The sequence below is a fragment of the Mus musculus genome, chromosome 10 (genome assembly GCF_000001635.26).
Source record: "Mus musculus strain C57BL/6J chromosome 10, GRCm38.p6 C57BL/6J".
In the NCBI taxonomy this organism is placed as follows: Eukaryota; Metazoa; Chordata; class Mammalia; order Rodentia; family Muridae; genus Mus; species Mus musculus.
Window position 1 is genome coordinate 79,754,839 of NC_000076.6, and position 19,176 is coordinate 79,774,014.

Consider the following 19,176-nt stretch of genomic DNA (forward strand, 5'->3'; position numbering starts at 1 on the left):
TCTGTTTCTGGTATCTCTGGTCTCTCCATCTCTGGGCTCCTTGTCTCCAATCTCTGTTCCTCTGTAATCTCACTCTTCAGTCTCTAGTCTGTATCTCTCTCCAGCCCTGCACCTGTACCCGCCCCCCTTGGTGACAACCGGACTAGGGACAACCAGGAGCCCACAGAACCCGCAATTGGAGTCGAGGCCCCGCCCCCACGCGTCCATTGGACGGCAGCTGCCCTAACCCCGCCCCCGACCGTGCAGCTGGAACACCGCGCGCTGTCCGGCACAGGTCGGGATGCGCAGCCGCCTCTGGCTGGGCCTAGCCTGGCTGCTGTTGGCGCGGGCACCGGGCGCTCCGGGAGGGTACCCGCATCTGGAGGGCGACGTGCGCTGGCGCCGCCTCTTCTCCTCCACTCACTTTTTCCTGCGTGTGGACCTTGGTGGTCGGGTGCAGGGGACGCGTTGGCGGCACGGCCAGGACAGTGAGTGCTGGGGCAGCAGGAGATGGGCACTGCATCCCGTGGGCTCCTAAGCAGAGCAGGAGTTGCTGGGTGGGGTCAGTGGCCTACTTACAGGGCAAACTGATGAAGGGAGATTGCTTCTCCTGGGATTGTGACCTGCCTGAATTGGGGTTCCCTCTGTTCCCAGACATCACTATTTGGCAAATGAGGTAAGATGGGATGCCCTGATCTCAAGGTCCTGCTAAGAGACCAGAAAGGGAGTGAGCCCTGCTTTGCATACAGAAGGCCTTCCATAAGTGCCTGTGGCATGTATGTGGCAAAAAGAGAGGCCATTGTGAGGAGGAAGCTGGGGGTGATGGGGAGGCCACAGCCAGCTTCTCTGGTGCTAAACTCTGGCAGAGTTACTGGGAGGGTTTGAGCTCAGCCCTGAGCAGGTGACAGGGCACTGCCCATCCCAGTGGCTTTCATCTGGGTTCCAAGGCCCTCATTAGGCCACAGAGGACAAGGGCTATGACAGGGGACTGGCTGGGCAGGTCCATCCATGGTAGCACAGCCAGGCGGGGTGGCCCCAGGCTGAGGAAGAGGCCCAGCTGAGTGACCTGGCCCTTCGGTATGTCTGAAATTTAGATCCCACCTGGATAGGGACGGGGGTGACAGATGAAAGGCTCTGTGGGGATGGGGCTCTTCCCTCCTTAACTTGGTAGTTCCTGTGTGGTACTGGCCAAGAGCATGCATTGTGAACCAAGATGGCAGGTGCAGACGGTCCCCCCTGGGGTGAAGCAAATGTACTTCTTTCAGAGCAGGAAGGGATGGTGGAAGAATGGTGTGGCTGATGTCCCCAGCATGAGGCCTCAAGTTTCCAAAGACAGTCTGGGCCCAGAGGCCTGTGGTGGGATTCAAGCCTTCCCTGAACCCCCTTCCTAGAGGAAAGCTCAGACTCCCAGCCAGCTAGGGCTTGCCAGAGATGGTCACAGGGGGTTGAGCAGACAGATGAAGTCCAAAGCTGGCTCTTCCAATCCCAGGCCTCAGTTTCCCTTCTGGAAGTAGGTACAGTTGGCACCCCGTCCCCTGGGTTGTGTAGGCTCCATGAAACAGAGGGCATACAGCCGGTGCTTAAGCTCCATGAAACAGAGGGCATACAGCCGGTGCTTAAGCATGGCCTGGTCTTTTCTGGCCAGCCTGTGCTCCTTAGTCTCCAGGCTCCATGCCAGCTGGGCTTGGAGACCCAGTGGTGATGGGAACTGAAGAGCCCACATGTGGCTGCTGCCTGACCATCTACTCCTGTCTCCACTCAGGTATAGTGGAGATCCGTTCTGTCCGTGTGGGCACTGTGGTGATCAAAGCTGTGTACTCAGGCTTCTATGTGGCCATGAATCGCAGGGGCCGCCTCTATGGGTCGGTGAGTGACTGGCGGTGGGCAGCTACTGGGTGGCAATGGTCAGTGGTGCAGACAGCCAGTCTCACGCACCCGCCCTGCAGCGGGTCTACTCTGTGGACTGTAGGTTCCGGGAGCGCATCGAGGAGAACGGCTACAACACATACGCCTCGCGACGTTGGAGGCACCGCGGCCGACCCATGTTCCTGGCACTTGACAGCCAAGGCATTCCCAGGCAAGGCAGACGGACACGACGGCACCAACTGTCCACACACTTCCTGCCAGTCTTGGTCTCGTCTTGAAGGGCCTGCCAATGGTTCAGGAGGCATGGGCGGCACACAGGGCCTGGAAGATCCGGAGCTGAACAACCAAGGGCCAGGCCAGAGACCCTGGGCCAACACGAGTCTTTATGTCACAAGCCGGGCGCCCGCTGGCTGCCGGGCATGGAGACATGGCAGGGTCCCTGCAAGTGAAGCCAGCGCTCAGGGGGATACACAGAACTGGCAGTTTGCATCCATCTAGTTTGGAGATGAGAACACTCTGGGCACAGCACGGAGAGGTTTGGAGGTGGGAACACACACCAGGTGGATGAGGAAAGCAGGCAGGGAGGACCGGGGAGGGTGGACATGTCACGGAGGGCAGGGCCCGCGTCAGTGGGGACAGAGACATGTTCGCCCATGTGGCCGAAGCTTGGGGCTGGAGTTAAGAGCACTTCTTGCTCTTCCAAGGGGCCTGAGTTTAGTTCTCCCACATCAGGCTGCTCTTAATTATCCATATCTCCCACCCCAGAGGATCTGACTCCCTTTTCTGTTCTCTGCAGGCACTTGCACTCGTGTGCACATACCCTGCACCTATACACATTTAAAAAAAAAAAAAAAAAAGTTTTTTCTTGAGACAAGGTCTCTACATAACCCTGCTGTCCTGGAATTCACTAAGTAGACTATGCTGGCCTGGAACTTAGAGATCTGCCTGTCTCTGCTCCCTAAGTATCAGGACTAAAGATGTGCACCACCAGGCTGATGTGGGGCCTCTGAACACTATGTGTTCAATGCCTGAGTTCCCTGGAGTCACTGGAAGGGACAGCCTGAGGAGGCTAGTGTCAGGTGGCCATCAACAATAAATGTTTTGAGCCTGGGTGTGCATGGTTGCTTGTTGGAGGCAGGACACACACCCTGTGCTAAGAGCTTTCAGAATGGATGCTCTGGTCCTTGCCAGGGAAGGCCAAGGCTATCACTCCAGCATCTCCAGGGAACGGCAGTCTGCACAGCACCTGTGGGTAGCATCCTTTCTGCTACAGACTTTCAGGGTGGGATGTGGCTGGCAGCCTTTGTCATTTAAGCACCACTGACCTGCGGAAGCCAAGACTTACACCCCAGACTATGACAGGGTAGGAGGCAGCGATCCCAGCACAGGGCTGAAGTAAGATGATCCTCTAGGCTCTTCATGTCCTAAACTTGAGGACAGGATGGGCAGGTCATAGCATTGCTGAAAGCAGTGACCACTTTAGGCCGTAGGGGTGTTCTGGGTCTTCTCCATGAAGCTTGGGAACAGGAGGGCTAGGGACTTGCTCAGCCATGGTAATACTGGCGTGGCGTATGTAGGCCTGCCGTCATACATGCTGCAAGTCCATCACTTGAACCAAAGACAAGTGTGTGGGATGAGACTACAGGCCCACTGCCTGGTCACCCGCTGCAGGGCTGCACCAGGCAGCTTCCCACCCCAGCAGCTCTGGATGAAGTCTTCCGGTCTTGCCTCCTACCAACCACTGCAGAGGGCTGGGTTCCATCAGGCCTTTGCCAGAAGCTCCAACCCACCCTGTGCACTGCCCCACCATGCAGTCATGGACACCCTGGCTGAAGGAAGACGCCAAGCCATGGGCTCTGCTTTTTTGAGTAGGTGTATTTTAAATAGCTTTCCAGATAACACACATTTCCCTTAAAAAAAAAAAATTGTCTGCTGGAGCAGTTTGTTCCTGGGTCTGCTGGTCACCCTTGTGGTCCCGAGGCCGGCGCTGGTTGGGTGCTGGGCCCGGCCTCCCAGGGCGTGTGGCGGGCTGGGCCTGGCGACAGTTCTGCTGACTCTCCACAGACCATGCATGGCCGCACGTGGCTCAAACGTCCATTTATTTCAAAGCAGTAATAATTTAAAATCATAAAAACCCTTCTGCCGTTGAACATTTGGAGGGTGAGGTTAAGACGGACTGAAGGTGCCTGCCTGCTGGGGACATGGGACCCACGTGCACACCTCCAAACAGGAGCGGCCATGGCCAAGTCCAAGCCTGCCCGCAGCCTGGGGCCCGCCAGGTACTGCCGGCCGCCACGGGCAGCACCTCTAGTCCACAGCCATGGCGGGCGGGCAGGCGGGCGGTGCTGGGGCACCTGGGGTGGGTGGGATGACCAAACCCCGGGGGGGATGGCCAGGTGGGACTCAGGAGTTGCTTGTGGCGTTCTCATTGCTGGGCGAGCTGGAGGAGGATGAGGACGAGGACGAGGAGAAACCTACACCGGTCAAGCCTGGGGGATTGGTGGCTGTGTTCTGTCCAGTGAGGCTCTTACGGCAGACCGGGCAGCTGTCATGCTGGAGAGGAGAGAGGAGGAGTTAGGGGGAGGCAGAGAGCAGGGCCAAGGATACAATTAGGTTTGGAGTCGGGGTAATGGTTCAAGCAAGGGTCAGGGTCTAGACTAAAATCAAGGTCACAGGCAGTCTGGCTCAGCCATGATTATGGTTTCTTAGAGTTGGGGCAGTCTGGGTCCAGGTTGAGGATCCAAGTAAGATGGCTGTATGGCTGCGGCTCAAGGTGCAGACAGGCACATCAGCAAGGGCAAGGTCAGAGAAAAGCCAGGGAGGGCCACAGTGAAGGAGGTTCAGGTGTACGTCAGAGGCCATAGCTGGAGACAGGCATGGTAAAGGTAGGCTCAGAGCTAAGGGGAAGAACGTCCAGTTAAAAGAGCTGTGGCTAGTGTTAGGTTTTCAGTTAAGAGTTTCTGATTGCAGGCAATGGTGGCGTACGCCTTTAGTCCCAGCACTTGGGAGGCAGAGGCAGGCAGATTTCTGAATTCGAGGCCAGCCTAGTCTACAGATTGAGTTCCAGGACAGCCAGGGCTACAGAGAGAAACCCTGTCCCCCCCAAAAAAAAAAAAAAAAAAAAAAAAAAAAAAAAAAAAAAAAAAAAAACCAAAAAAGAAAAAAGAAAAAAAGGAAAGAAAAGAAAGAGTTTCTGATTGTTTTAGATGGGAGAACAAGCAGAGGTCCTAAATTCAATTCCCAACAACCACATATAAGCTCACCACCATCTGTACAGCTACAGTGTACCCATATACATAAAATAAACAAATCTTAAAAAAAGGAGGGAGGGACACAAAATACCCATGGAAGGAGCTACAGAGACAAAGTTTGGAGCAAAGACTGAAGGAATGACCATCCAGAGACTGCCCCACCTGGGGATCCACCCCATAAACCACCAACCCCAGACACTATTGCAGATGCCAACAAGAGCTTGCTGACAGGAGCCTGATATAGCTGTCTCCTGAGAGGCTCTGCCAGTGCCTGGCAAACACAGAAGCGGATGCCCACAGTTATCCACTGGACAGAGCACAGGGTCCCCAATGAAGGAGCTAGAGAAAGGACCCAAGGGGCTGAAGGGGTTTGCAGCCCATAGGAGGACAATATGCACTCACTAACCAGTATCCCCAGAGCTCCCTGAGACTAAGCCATCAAAGAAAACATATGGTGGGACTCATGGATCTAGCTGCATATGTAGCAGAGGATGGCCTAGTTGGTCATCAGTGGGAGGAGAAACCCTTAGTCCTATGAAGGTTCTATGCCCATAGTATAGAGGAATGCCAGGGCCAGGAAGCAGGAGTGGGTGGGTTGGGGACCAGGGGGAGAGGGGAGGAGATAGGGGATTTTTGGAGGGGAAACTGGGAAAGGGGTAACATTTGAAATGTAAATAAAGAAAATATCTAATTAAAAAAAAGTTTCTGACTGGTAGTCAGGCTGGCTAGGTTAAGGTGGGAGTTGTGTCTGTCAGGCTTAGGGTCAGAGGGAGCTTGGCATGCAAGCAGGACGGATGTCTGGGCCTGCGCTGGACAGGCCCATGTGTGCAGGCTGCCTCAGCTGTAGGGCAGTCACCTGCTCCAGCCAGGGCACGATGCAGCTGTCGTGGAACAGGTGGTTGCAGGGCAACTGCCGCACACTCTCACCCAGTGCATAGTCTTCTTTACACACTGGGCACTCAAGCCCTGAGCCTGCAGAGGAAGCAAGTTCGTGAGAGGCATGCCAACACGGGGAGGTCCCCGGGGACTCTGTCCACCAACCCAGTGAGCATACCCACGTGTTCCTCTGTGACTGGGACCGTGGGGAGAGCCTGAATCTTCTCCTTGTCTGCAGGTGGGGGGCCGGTGTTCTCAAACTGATTGAGGAGCTGAAAGACAAGAAGGAAGAAGGACCTGAGGTGGGGAGGGCATGGTTCCCAATGGGGTGGTAGGGTGGGGAGTCTCCACCTGCCCAGCTCTGCAGAGTTGCAAATCAGCAAGACCAGGCCCATTAAACCTCAGGGGTATCAGGGGTGTGCAGCTCTGGTACAGGCCACTGTGCACCCTAGGACAGCAGGCATTCTTCAGGAGGTGAGGGGAAGAAGGGCTTGGCCAGAGCTGTGTGACACCAGAGAACGAGATAGCTGCAGAGGCCTCTGGTGCTACAGAGCAGCACCCCATCTGCTTTACTAGGCCAGCCTCTCGGCCCCCCACAGATGTTGAGCGGCCGCTGTACCTGCGTGATGATGGTGTCCAGGCCGTTGGCCCCCCAGGCGTAGTCCATTGGGTTCGAGTGCAGGACGCCCCTGGGGGGAGAGGCCGGGTCAGGGGGCGCAGGGTAGGAGGGGCCGGGCACCCGCCCCCCACTCACCAGGGACCAAGGCCCAGGCTGGGCACAGCAGCCGGAGAGATGATGCCATTCACGAGCTGCTGGATGATCCTGTGGAAGAGACAGTGTCACGGGCCTGCAGACCACCTCACAAGATAGGCTTGCTCTGCAGCCCACACTGGCCTCCAATGCAGTAACCAGACCAAGCTGACCTTCCACTGGCAGTGATTGTTCTGTTTCCACCACCCACGTGCTCTTCTACCAATGGTGAGGAAGCCATTGGGTACAACTATTTCACAGGGATTCCTGGTAGGCAGAGGCCATGGAGCATGCATGACCCAAGGGTGTGGAGCCTAAACTATCCAACTTCCATTCGGAATTGGGAGTGCTACACTCAGTTCTGTGGGTGACCCGGGCTCCCTGGGAGAGAGGTGGCTGGATGGCTCCCATGTGAGGCTCTTAAGGGAGCACGGAGATTCAGGATGAGTGGAGTGTGCTTGCCTCCCATGTCTGTGTGTCCCAGTGGTAGCGAAGCCCTCACCAGCTACCGCAGAGCACTCACCCTTCCAGCGTAGGGACACCTTCATGCCGGCCAGTGGCCCGGCGGGCAGTGAGGCGGGCACGGGGCTGCCGGGCCCCGTACCGATGCCGAGACTGGTGCTCTCTCTCCCGTCGGCTCTCAGGGTCCCTGCCATCATCGGCCTGGGCTCCAGGAGGGAACGTGGGAATCTCAAAGCTATCGTCGAAGATGCCAAAGGCAAACTGGCTGTATCCCTGTGGCAGCGTGAACAGGTGCTGGTCCACATTCTGTGGAGAGAATGCAGTGAGCCTGCCGCTCCCACAGACAGCAGAGGCAGAGTCCTTGACCACCCCACAGACAGGAGACAACAGTGGGACCAGTAAGAAGCCACCAACCTGCAGGCTGGGAAGGTGGGCCTGGGCCAGAGACCCTGACTCACCTCAAATGGCTGCCGGTTCTGGTCGGTGGGGGCTGTGGAGGGGGCTGAGCCATTCTCTGTGTTCCTGCAGAGGAAGAAAGAGCCTGTCAGCTGCTGCTGAAGCCCCTACTGGGTCCTCAGGACAGGAAATGCCCAGGTCCCTCAGCCCCCAGCCCCAGGCACTACCTGGTCTCTTCTGGAAGCTCCTCAATGAAGCCAGACTCGCACCTTGGGCAGATGTAATCCTGTGGGAACAGCAGGGTCAGTCTGGCCACCCATTCCAAGTCACAGTGGCAGTTCTGTGTAGTCAGGGTCTAAAGCACTCAGGGCAGCAAGGGGAGTAATGGCCTCCTCCCATAGCCTAGGTTATTCCAGTGGCTTCCCAATACTGGCTTAGACAAGACCTAGTGTGCACCCCACAATGACAGGACCTGCAGTCCCTTCTTCAGACACACAATGGTAGGACGTGGACAGCTAGGGACCCATGTAGGGACAGCAAGAGGAAAAGCCTGAAAACCAGGCACTGCCTTCCTGAGACCAATCACCTGCCACATTTGTGCTTCTGGGCTGAGTCACATCTGGGGACACCACCACACACAGGAAGTCCCAACAAGAGCAGAGCATGCTTCCCACAAGGACACAGCTGTCAAGTGTCAAGGCACTGGTACAGGCAAGCAGCCATGACCATAGGTCTCATATTGACACAATGGATCCTAGACCAAGAGTGGCCACGGGCCTGACCACTGAGCCTCACACAGCACAGGCCACGCTGTCCTGCTTCCACCAAAGGCAGCTTGTAAGTGTTGGACAAGAGTAGAGCAGGCAGGGAGGGTAGCCCACTCGGCACTCTGACACGTGAAGCCTGCTCAGCACCCCTGCAGACACACCCCCACAGCTGACCTGCCATGAACATGTGAAGGGGCACGCCATTAGTCACCAGGGCAACTCCAGAGTGACTGAGATGACCTGAGACAGCAAGCAGGCCCAGGGCAGGCATCATGACAACTGGGTGGTCCCACTATAGGTGGGGCTGATGTCAGACCAGTGTCACCCTCCCTGGCACAGTAAAACATCAGCATACACATGATTAGGCATCTCTGTTCATATCCAGCCACCCTTCACTGGCTGCAGCCCAGGGACATGTTTGGGGTCAGCTTGTATCCATTGCCAAATGTCTCTATCAGGTTGCTACCTGTTCTCACCCCTTACAGCAGCTAATGCCAAGGGTCACCATGCCCTGCCTGACTCTGGTTACTCTGTTCCTGAGAGCAGCTGTCTCCATGGTCCCAGTGACATCCTGCCCAGACAAGACCCCCAATCCCAGCCCCTACAGTCTCAGACCTGACTGTAGGATATCACAGGACATAGGGTCCCCTACACTCAGATGACCTTTGTAACACATACTGAAGGACTATTCTGAGTGCTTACAGGACGGGTGGGGGGCTGAGTGGGCTGGAGAGGGCCTCTGGCCACAGCGTTACTGTCTGCAGACCTCTGCTCTGCCCTACTCTACTCTGTACAGGATCAGTAGCTTCTGGAACTGATGGGTTGTGAGACACAGGGAGCCAAAGACCCAGCTCCCTGCCCAAGGCTCCTAGTGTAAAATCGTCATCCTTGGTCATGTTTGTGTGACATATCTCCAGAAGCCAGCCACTACCCGTCTCGCCAGCCTATGTATCACTTTGCTCGGCACATGGCCTTGCCCTCTGAACACCTCCACTATGCCGGGGACCCTGTCTGTGGAGTGTCTCTGCCCAGGACCCAGGCCAGGACCTCTCATGCTTGATCCCATGCCAGGCACTGTGCTCACACAAGCAGCAGGCATCGGCTTCCCTTATCTGCTTCCCTGGACCCATGAGCAGGTAAAACAAGGAGGCAGGCTGCAGGTGCCTGCCCATGGACACCCCGAGTCCACACCTGTACATCACATGGCCTCCACCAACACACCCAGCAGACGATCAAGTCTAGGCTCGCATTGCCCACACCTCTCGCCAACTCATCTGTTTCCTGCTGACACGTTCCCAGACAAGCCATCTTCCCAACACCCTGAAGCTCTGAAGCTCTGCCACTGCTGCAGCCATAGCCGCACAGGCACAAGCTACCTATTAGAACAGCTGTTCTCAACCTGTGGACCACAACCTCTCTGGGGTTGAAGGATTTTTTCACAGGGGTTCCGTATCAGATAATCTGCTAGTAAGATATATTTACATTACAATTTATAACAGTATCGTAATTATAGATACGACGTAGCAACAAAATAATTGTATAGTTGGGGTCACCACATGAGGAACTGTATTAAAGTGTCCCAGCACTAGGAAAGTTGTGAGCCACTGCATTAGAACCCTGCTCACTTGTCTGGGGAGAGCAGCACAATGGGCAGCTGATACACCAAGGTTGTGCTCGGGCTACAGCTGACAATCGACCCTGTGCTGAGACCCATCTGACCTTAGAGCAAAGCAGCAAGAGGTAGCACAGGGCCTGCGAAGATGCCACCACTGGAACTGGGTGTCTCTGGCGGTTAACTCAGGTGTCTGAGAGGCAGCTGAAACTAACACCGCATAGGACGGCCTATTCTGGAGTGTGGGCCATGGCAAGTCTCACTGAACCCACAGACCTGCCCCTGCTCCCTGTCCCACACTAGCTGCTCATACAAAAACCACCCATGCCGGTCAGGTGGTGGCGGAACACGCCTTTAATCTCAGTACTTGAGAGGCAGAGGCAAGCAGATCTCTGTGAATTCAAGGCCAGCCTGGTCTACAGAGTGAGTCCCAGGACAGCCAGAGCTGTTACACAGAGAAACCCTGTCTGGAGAAACAAAACAAAACATCCCCCATGCTCTGTTTAAACACTTGTCACTCCCTGACTGGCTGGCCTATACAAACCCTGTAAGAACAAAGACCATGCTGGGTCACTGGGGCTTACAGGTAGGCTCGTGCCAGGCACAGTGGCAGTTGAGAGGTCAGGGTCCTCCTTATTCAAGGGCACTGAGCCAGAACCTGGTGCTGCTCTGGTCCCAGTAAGGAAACCTGACAGCTAGGTGTACACCTGGGTCTGGCCATCTCCTTACAGAAAACAGTTCCCAGAGCTCACAATGGTGCCAAGGGGCAGCATAGTCCCCAGTCCAGGGGCGTCAAGGCAGATCTGGGGAGGCAAGGCTGAGGCACAGGAAACACAAGTAGAAATAACAATCAATTCCTATGTTCCAGGTTCACCTGGCACCCCACATACCACTCTCTCCAAGCTGCCCCCCTTCCTAGACAGGGTTCCTGTCTGTCCTGGAACTAACAGTTGGCCTCAAACTCAGACATCGGCCTGCCTCTGCCTCCCAAGTGCTGAAATAAAAGGTGTATGCCACCACCTGAATTCTTGGAGTTAATCGCCCTGAAGAATGTCATGGTGTCACCATCCAGAGGGAGAGTGCAGAGACCAGAAGGAACTACAGCACCTCTTACCACCCACCCCGTCGTCACCCTGACAGACTCTGGCTAATTACTCCACCACCTTCTCCGCAATGGTAGATTGGCTTACACCAAACTAGCTACTACTTCTTCAAGGACCCACCCAGGCTTCCACCTCGAAGGGCAGGAGCAGGCTCCACGCTTGGCCTGGAAAGGCCACGGTAGGTTGCAAGTACTGAGCGATCACCTTTCCAGGAGCGAGCCTCAAACCTGGGTATGAAACAAGGGATGCCTGGAAGGTGGGAGGTTCTGTCCTGGGAGAGGAGGCCTGGGGATACCAGCCTAGTCAAAGTCACTCTCAAGAAACTTGCAGGATCCCTGGCATGCACCTGGACAAAACCACCTTGAACCGGAAAAGATGCAGGACACCCAAGCAGGGTCCTCAGGATAGATATGTCCAAAGCTACGAGGAAGAAGCAGGAGGCCAGGGGACAACCAGGTGGGGACCGGGGGATGCAACTGGTCAAAGCCACACTGAAGCCTTAGCACAAGGCCTGTAACAGGCAAGGAGGTGCAGGTACGACCTTCCCAGACCCTCCAGCTCCGCCGTCGGATTCGCAGCTCCTCTGGGCGCAGCAGCGAGGCCCGGGGCGGCGCTCGAGGCCGCGCCGCGCGCCCCCGCGTCCTGGCCACGCGCTCGGCGGCCGTCCCCAGCGCGGAGCTCAGCTTCCGAGCCCCACCGGGTCCGACCAAGCCTGCGTCCCTCGGGCGACCCCGCCGCCGCCCTAGGTTCTTGGACCTGCCCGCCACGCTGCTCGCACCCCGCCGGGTCTCAATTTCCCCTCTAGCCAGCTTCGCGCGCACAGCTCCACGGCCCTCCCGCCCAGGTCTCACCGGCAGGCGCGGCACGATCTCTACCGAGCAGCAGTGGCAGAAGTACCGTCCGGGCTGCGGCGACGCCTCGGCCATGGCCACCGCCGCCTCCGCGCCGCCCGCCCCCCGCGCGGCGCCTGCCGCCGGCCGTTTGCTGCTCCCTCGCCGGCCGACGCGCCCGCGCACGCTCACGCATGGCACGCACGGCACGCACGGCAGGCGTGGGGCTCGCGGAGAAACGCGGGCAACGCGCTGCGGGGGGCTGACTCGTGGAGAACGGTGGCCGCACTAGGACAAAATAAGTATTTCCGGAAGCCAGAGACCTGGGTCCAGTGTGTGGGGCGGAGCCTGGGGGCGAAGCGGCGGAGCCTAGTCTCCTTAGTAACCGGGACGGAGGTGAGGGTCAAGACTGCAGAGCATCTTGGGGGCGTGGCCTATCTGGTGTGGGCGGAGTCTAGAGGGCTTGGCACTTGGGGGTGGAAGGGCGGAGTCACGCTTGAAGAGTGCGGAAGTCCAGGGACAGCGCGAAGGCGGGTCGCCTTGGCGATGACTTTAGGAGGTGAAGTCAGACATGGAAGCAGAAGAAGTCAGAGATGGGGGGCCAGCGAGCGGCGGGGCTACGTGGGGGAGAAGACTTTTTGGCAACCTGCGTGGGACAGGGCCTCGGGGAAGCCTCCGCGACCAAAGGGCGGGGCCTTCGTGGGGGCCCGGGATGTCTCTTTGGCAACCTGGGGTAGGTTATAACCTGTAGGCAACTGGAAAGCTTTAGGGTCCGCAGGCTGAGCCTGCGCAGGGCGGGGCCGGGTTTCCATGGTGACGAGACAGCGACGGGACCAATCCTGGAATCCGCCTAGGAATTTGGCGTGAGCCTGGAGGCGGAGCTCCAAGCTTGCGGGGGCCGTCTCCTTGGCAACGAGGATGGGCAAGCCTGAAGGCGGGTGACTATCTCCAGAGCGGGGATGTAGTCGACAGGGCTGAGTTTCTCCGGCATACGGGATTGGATGTAGAGGCCTCGGAAAGCCAAGTACAGTCGCGAAGTTGGAGTCCTTGAGGGGCGGGACTTGGTTGCCTTGCCAATGGCTTAAGTTGTTAGGGCTATCCCTAAAAAAAAAAAAAAAAAAAAAGTGAGGGACGGGGCCTAAGAGACTCCTCCTCTTCTTCGAACCATCAAGCCCTCATTTCCCAGCTTCCTTCCCCTCATTTAGCCTTCCAGACAAGCTTGCCTGTGGATATTTGCTTGCACTGCACTGCCTGTGCCTCCAAGTGCTTGGTCCCCCAAACTCCGGAGTCTCGGCTGCAATGTTGCCTTTTCACGCGGTCTCTACAGCCCTCCTACATACACTTATGTACACCTGATAATCTGTAAAAACAGTGCCGGGCAGAAGGGAGTATCATGTCTGGACGATACACATCAGGTGTTCCACAAACACCCGAGATAAGGATGAAGAAGGGATGCATTCTCTGGTAGAAGGAGGATCCTCTAGCCCGCAGGCACCCCGTGTGACTCTTCAGGAGTGAATGAAGCCTGCGTCGTCTTCTAGGCTAGGCCCAGAATGTTTCTGAGGTTAGTTCCTGTATTTATTTACTTATTCGTTCAACATTCATCTAGCGTCTATGAAATGCACACAAACACTCCAGCACCATAAGGCAGGGGGGAGGCTTGGACTCTAAACTGACCTTGGATATCTCTGATGACACAAGAATGACTTCCTGGGGGTGAGGAGGGTACATTGCAAGCAGAGTTTTGAAGAAAGAATAGGAGTTACTCAGAGTTAGGATTCCTGCAAGAAGGGGAGGGACAGTCAACCTTCACACCTGGCCTGCTTTCTGTCCCCATTCCCACCCATTCCGGCATTGACCACCAGAGGGCACATGGCCCCCATCAATCGGAACTAGTTATCCCACTAGAGCCAAGTCTACTGTGGTGAGGCAGCCCCTCAGTCGTTTAAACACGCCAATATTCAATGGAGAGACCTTCCTCTGAGCAGCTCAGGGTAGTTGAAAAGTTATGGGGCAGTGGGCGTGGGTTGACTTCCCAATCAAGCCATTGCTGTGTCATTGGGCAAATAGCTTAACCTCTCTCTCTGAACCATGGCAGAGCTTGCATCCTGGGAGCCTTCTCATACACACACACACACACACACACACACACACACACACACACACACAGTCGGGGTCTAGCCTCAACACAGGATCGGAGTTTTCAACTGGAAGCAGTGATATCTGGAAGACCCATAATAAACTCACACAGTCAACTTTTCGGGTACAAACTGACAGGCTTAAAGTTGAGCTCTCCCCCCCCCCCCCACTTTCTCTCTTTCAGCTTGACGCAGTATGTACTCTTGAGGCTGCGGTTGTGCTCTTTCGTTTGCTCCCTTTCTCACACACTCTCCTCTCACTCTCTCCTCTCACTCTCTCCTCATACTCTCTTTCCCACACACACCCCTCATATTCTCTCTCCTTTCACCCTACACTCGCCTCACACCTTGCACGCCTCATGAGTACCTCATTCTCACCTTTCTCTTGCCCCAGTCTTTTATTGGTATTCCAAAAGCAGGTAGAAAAAGACATTGTATAATCATTACCAAATCAAATTCAAAAGAATAATCATGTCCCACAAAGAACCAGGAATTACACTTTTTCCCCAAAGTTTCAAGCTTCCCCTATTCCCAGGCCTGTGGCTAAAATAATAATAACTGCAAACTTACCATCATTTAAACTTTAACTTTTGACTTATTGTACTTCAGAGGTCAGAGCTCCGAGATCAGCTACACGTGCTTTCCCGTGACGCTCTAATGACAAATGACATGGGCAGAGCTGCCAGGCAGTGGCCAGAAAGAGTCAGGTTAACCCTTAACTCAGTAATTCTGCTAGCTTTCTGCTTCTGCACATTGCACACAATGACTCTCCTAAGAGTCCCAATGTCTTGACTTAGTTTTACTAGTATATAACTTTATGTATCCTATACTTGCTTATCCATACATATCCAAAGGAGACCAGGAACCTCTCTCAAATGTGCAAAACTCATTTCATAACTTAAATAGTTTTTTCCTTTCTGATTTAAAGTATCCCGTGTTTGTGTTCCCTTATTCCATGACTTTGTCTCTCATATGAATGCCTTTTCATAATCCTAGTCAATTCCTTCACTTTCTGATAATGGACTCTGTATGGCTCTGTTTCATTTTCTAATATTTCTATTCTTTCCTAATAATTCTATTCTTTTTTTTTTTTTTTTTGGTTTTTCGAGACGGGTTTCTCTGTATAGCCCTGGCTGTCCTGGAACTCACTTTGTAGACCAGACTGGCCTCGAACTCAGAAATCCGCCTGCCTCTGCCTCCTGAGTGCTGAGATTAAAGGTGTGTGTGACCACACCCAGCTACTAATATTTCTAAACATGATTTCTTCAAACTTTTTTTGCAAGTCAAGCATTATTCTAGAATTAGTCTAGCATTGTGCAGTTATTACATTGTTTCCAAGATGAGAGCTCGCAGCTTGCACCTGGGCCATTAGGACTGTGCTGTGCTGTGCTGTGCTGTGCTGTGCCCTATGCCTCAATTTTTAATTGTTTAAAAATCATTACATCAAGGAACATCTAGTTTCACAGAATTCACCAAAGCAGGAGAAAGAAATAGGAAAGTCAGATATAATAGAATAATTGTGCACACCAAGGCCAACTGAAAAGCAGTCACTCACAAATGAAATCTATACAGCCGTTGTCCAGGGATAAGGTTAGGAGAAATGGGAACAACTGTTTTTACAAGGAGCTGCCACAGGCCACTAAGATGTCTCCATCCTGGCCTGCTGTGGGCAGTCCCCAGCACACACACACACACACACACACACACACACACACACACACCACTCTCTGTACCTTGCTGCTTGCCAGTGGCCACCCAGGTTCACATCCACTATTGCTCTGCAGGGTGGGGTTAAGTGACCAGGCACAGGGGACCCAGCAGCCTGCAGGGGTCCACTTCCTGTTAATCTGGTGGCTTTGTGAATTCTGTCGTGGGTAAAACAGACCATGGGGTAGGGGATAATGCATACCCAGGCCTCACAAGGCTTTCAAAGCCGGTGCTCAACAAGAGATCCGGGTGCCTGCCTTGGTCTTTGACGCCTACTGGGGAAGACTTCAAGAGTTCTATGGTGGGGAACAGAGGCTGGACCTGTGAACCTCAGTGCAAGGCTCTCTTCCTTCTTCAGACCAAGGGCTTGCCAGCCTCCTACCTCACAAGAGGCAAGCTCTACCTTCCTCAGCCCTCATTTGCAGAGGGACACGTTCTCACTAGGCTTCTCTTACCTGTGTGATGAGCATCCTGTTCCCAGAAGGACTAAGTGTTCTCTGAGAGAAGCTCTATCTGGTGCAGTGGCTCTGACTCCTCACCCTGCTCTCCCTAACCTCTGGCCTCAGTCTCTGCACAGTGAACTGGGCTGCTCCACACACCACCCTACAGTTTCTGCATTAAGCAGGCAACCAGCTTCACATGACATCTGGAGTTCCTGTCTAGTTACTTCACTAGGGAAACAAGCCATCCTGGCCATAGGAGTCACTGGGACAGAAGCATCACAAGTTCAGGGCAGTCTGTGCGACTTAGTGAAACTGTCTTAAAAAGCAGAGTCGAGGCCATAGCCCCTGCTTAGAAACCCCAGTGAGAAGCCGGGCTGTGGTAGCACACACCTTTAATCCCAGCACTTGGGAGGCAGAGGCAGGTGGATTTCTGAGTTCTAGGCCAGCCTGGTCTACAAAGTGAGTTCCAGGACAGCCAGAGCTACACAGAGAAACCCTGTCTGGAAAAACCAAAAAAAAAAAAGAAGAAGAAGAAGAAGAAAAGGAGGAGGAGGAGGGGGGGGAGGGGGAGGGGGAGGGGGAGGAGGAGGAGGAGGAGGAGGAGGAGGAGGAGGAGGAGGAGGAGAAGGAGAAGGAGAAGGAGAAGGAGAAGGAGAAGGAGAAGAAGAAGAAGAAGAAGAAGAAGAAGAAGAAGAAGAAGAAGAAGAAGAAGAAGAAGAAGAAGAAGAAGAAGAAGAAAAGAAGAGAAGAAGAAGAAGAAAGCTCAGGCTGAGGGAAGCACTGTTTAGGGGTGGAGCACTGGCCTAGGACCCCTAAGTGAGGGGGTGTGGTCAGGGTAGAGCATACATCACATGGGTTCAAGTCTGAGTGCTAGGAAACAGAAACTGACAAAATTGGAGCCTGTAAAAGGACTCCGTGAATGAAGTGCTGCAGAAATCCCCGATGGCTGAGAACCCTCGGTGAAAAGAAAGATGTCCACAGGTACACTCTGACCGACCTACCTGTATACATACAGACCCAAGGAAATGCAGTAAAAGTTACTCTCAGAACCCGAACAAACTGGGTTTCAGTGCAGCAAGACTGCGATCTGTCCCCAGGACTGTCAAGGAATAAAATGGAAAATAAAGTTTGCAAGTTTGTTGCTTCAACAAACAGAATCCATGCTTGTGGCTTTACTCAACCCTTTGCAGACACTCCGTCTCCAGGGAGCCACCCACTGTGTCACTGGCCAGAGCCCAGCCACATGGCCATGCTGTCTAGTGACTAGCAAGAGAGATGACTGCTGGGACGGTGGTCCGAGGGAATAAGGACTCACCTCTGTCCCTGCTGCAGGGACGGACTCTAACAGATGGCTGCCCGATTCCCTCAGGCTGGAGAGGTGGCTCACTGTTAACAACACAAGCACTTTTACAGAGGACCTGAATTTTATTGGCTCTCACTTCAAGTGGCTCACAGCTGCCTACAAGCCCAGCTCCAGCTCCAGGAGCTCTGGCACCCTCTTCTGGCCTCTGTGGGCATCTGCACCCACATGTACATATCCACACACAGACATACACTTTGGGGGTGGGATACTTTTTACAGATGATTTTAAATAGACCTGTTTCTCTTGTAAGATTGGGTTCCCTATGGGCACAGGAGAGTTGCTGTGGGAAGAGGCTGTTATGAGGATGCACACAGGAAGGGCCTGGAACTTCGGTAGGGAAACCTAGACTTTGCGCTATGTCTGTAGGGAGCTGTGGGTGGTGTAGAGCCATGGTGTTGCCAACAAGGAGAGGCACTGTAGACTCTTTAGGCTGTGCCTTGGTTTTGAATACCACTTCTTCCTTGAAGGGGGAAGGCCTCAAGTTCTCGTTTCCATGGTGTGGGGCCTGACACGTCCTGCAGAGACCCACAGCCCACAGCCTGGAGAGTGCACCCTAGGCACTGCTCTCTAGAATCTAAGAACCTTCTGCTCTGTGCCCTTAAGACTCCATTAGAGAGCTGGAGAGATGGCTCAGTGGTTAAGAGCACTGATGGCTCTTCCAAAGGTCCTGAGCTCAATTCCCAGCACAACCATCTCTTCTGGTGTGTCTGAAGATAGCTGCAGTGTACTCACATATATAAAATAAATAAATCTTTAAAAAAAGAGAGACTCCATTTGAATAAAACGCAGAGCAATTCTTTGGAAATGCTACAGAAACTTGCCATGTACTAACACCAGCTTACTGGGAGGAGCTCAGGACTTGAGATGCCACAGCGGGTGACTCTGTGTCTTGCCTGGCTGGCTTCTGGCCATCGGCAGGAGCAACCTGCAGCTGTGCACTCAGCCTTTCAACCCAGAAAGCTAGAGAGAGATAGGCCAGCCTCAATCTGAAACAGAAACTGAGAGGCCAGGTCTTGTAGGCTAGCCTGGCCTTGAACTCAAACCCAGCCAAGGCTGACCTTGGGCTGCTGTGCTCCCTGCTTCTGTTTTCTGAATGTTGTGTGCATGGCAGGTGTGCAGGGGTGGAGCCCAGGGCTTCCTGCCAGTCCACCCTGAGCTGTAGCCACAGCTCTGTTTGTTTGTTTTGAGGCAGGATCTCACTATGTAATTCTGGCTGACCTAGAACTCTCTCAGTAGACCAGGTTGGCCTTGAACTCACAGCAATTAAAGGTGTGAGCCACCACACCCGACTGGCCCTATTTGTTTTTTGAGTTACAGTCTTCCGAGGCAGCCCAGGCTAGCCAAAACTTGTCATTCTCCTGCCTCAGCCTAGTATGGTTACGTGCATGCCATCAAACCCAAGACTTTGAAGGTCCAACTTGCAGGTTCTTAGCCTGATAGTTTCTTGTAACTAGAGAAAGGGACAGATCCTCCAGGCTCTGGACCAGGGACCTGGATAACCAGAGGTCACTGTCCTGTTTGCCCCACTTAAACTGTCATATGTCCACCCCAAGGCACAAACATTCAGACTTTCAAACTGCATCATTTCAAACTGCGCCTCATTGTAGCAGAATGATCTTGAGTCCCAGACCC

At 54.3% G+C, this 19,176-nt stretch overlaps 2 protein-coding genes across 9 annotated transcripts; one reads left to right on the forward strand and one right to left on the reverse strand.

The window, feature by feature from the left end:
- The first annotated feature begins 212 nt into the window (after positions 1–212).
- On the forward strand, positions 213–2,957 carry Fgf22 (fibroblast growth factor 22). Of its 3 annotated transcripts, none has more exons than NM_023304.2 (3): positions 271–467; positions 1,742–1,845; positions 1,926–2,684. In NM_023304.2, exons 1-3 carry the CDS (start codon positions 281–283, stop codon positions 2,121–2,123), a joined length of 489 nt encoding a protein of 162 aa, NP_075793.1. In that variant the 5' UTR covers positions 271–280; the 3' UTR covers positions 2,124–2,684. The 3 variants fall into 3 exon arrangements, with proteins under 3 accessions (XP_030101088.1, NP_075793.1, NP_001355591.1); NM_001368662.1 differs by having other exon boundaries at positions 1,949–2,684; XM_030245228.1 differs by having other exon boundaries at positions 213–467; positions 1,742–2,957.
- Positions 2,958–3,676: 719 nt separating this feature from the next.
- Rnf126 (ring finger protein 126) lies at positions 3,677–16,610 on the reverse strand. 6 transcript variants are annotated; one of them, NM_144528.3, is made up of 9 exons: positions 11,915–12,114; positions 7,809–7,867; positions 7,644–7,707; positions 7,247–7,491; positions 6,727–6,795; positions 6,592–6,661; positions 6,151–6,244; positions 5,953–6,068; positions 3,677–4,398 (listed from the first exon to the last, which is right to left on the reverse strand). In NM_144528.3, exons 1-9 carry the CDS (start codon positions 11,987–11,989, stop codon positions 4,249–4,251), a joined length of 942 nt encoding a protein of 313 aa, NP_653111.1. In that variant the 5' UTR covers positions 11,990–12,114; the 3' UTR covers positions 3,677–4,248. The 6 variants fall into 6 exon arrangements, 3 of the variants coding, with proteins under 3 accessions (NP_653111.1, XP_017169570.1, XP_006514138.1); XM_017314081.2 differs by having other exon boundaries at positions 3,701–4,398; positions 6,155–6,244; positions 11,915–16,610; NR_027505.2 differs by lacking the exon at positions 6,592–6,661 and having other exon boundaries at positions 12,038–12,114.
- Positions 16,611–19,176: the final 2,566 nt, after the last annotated feature.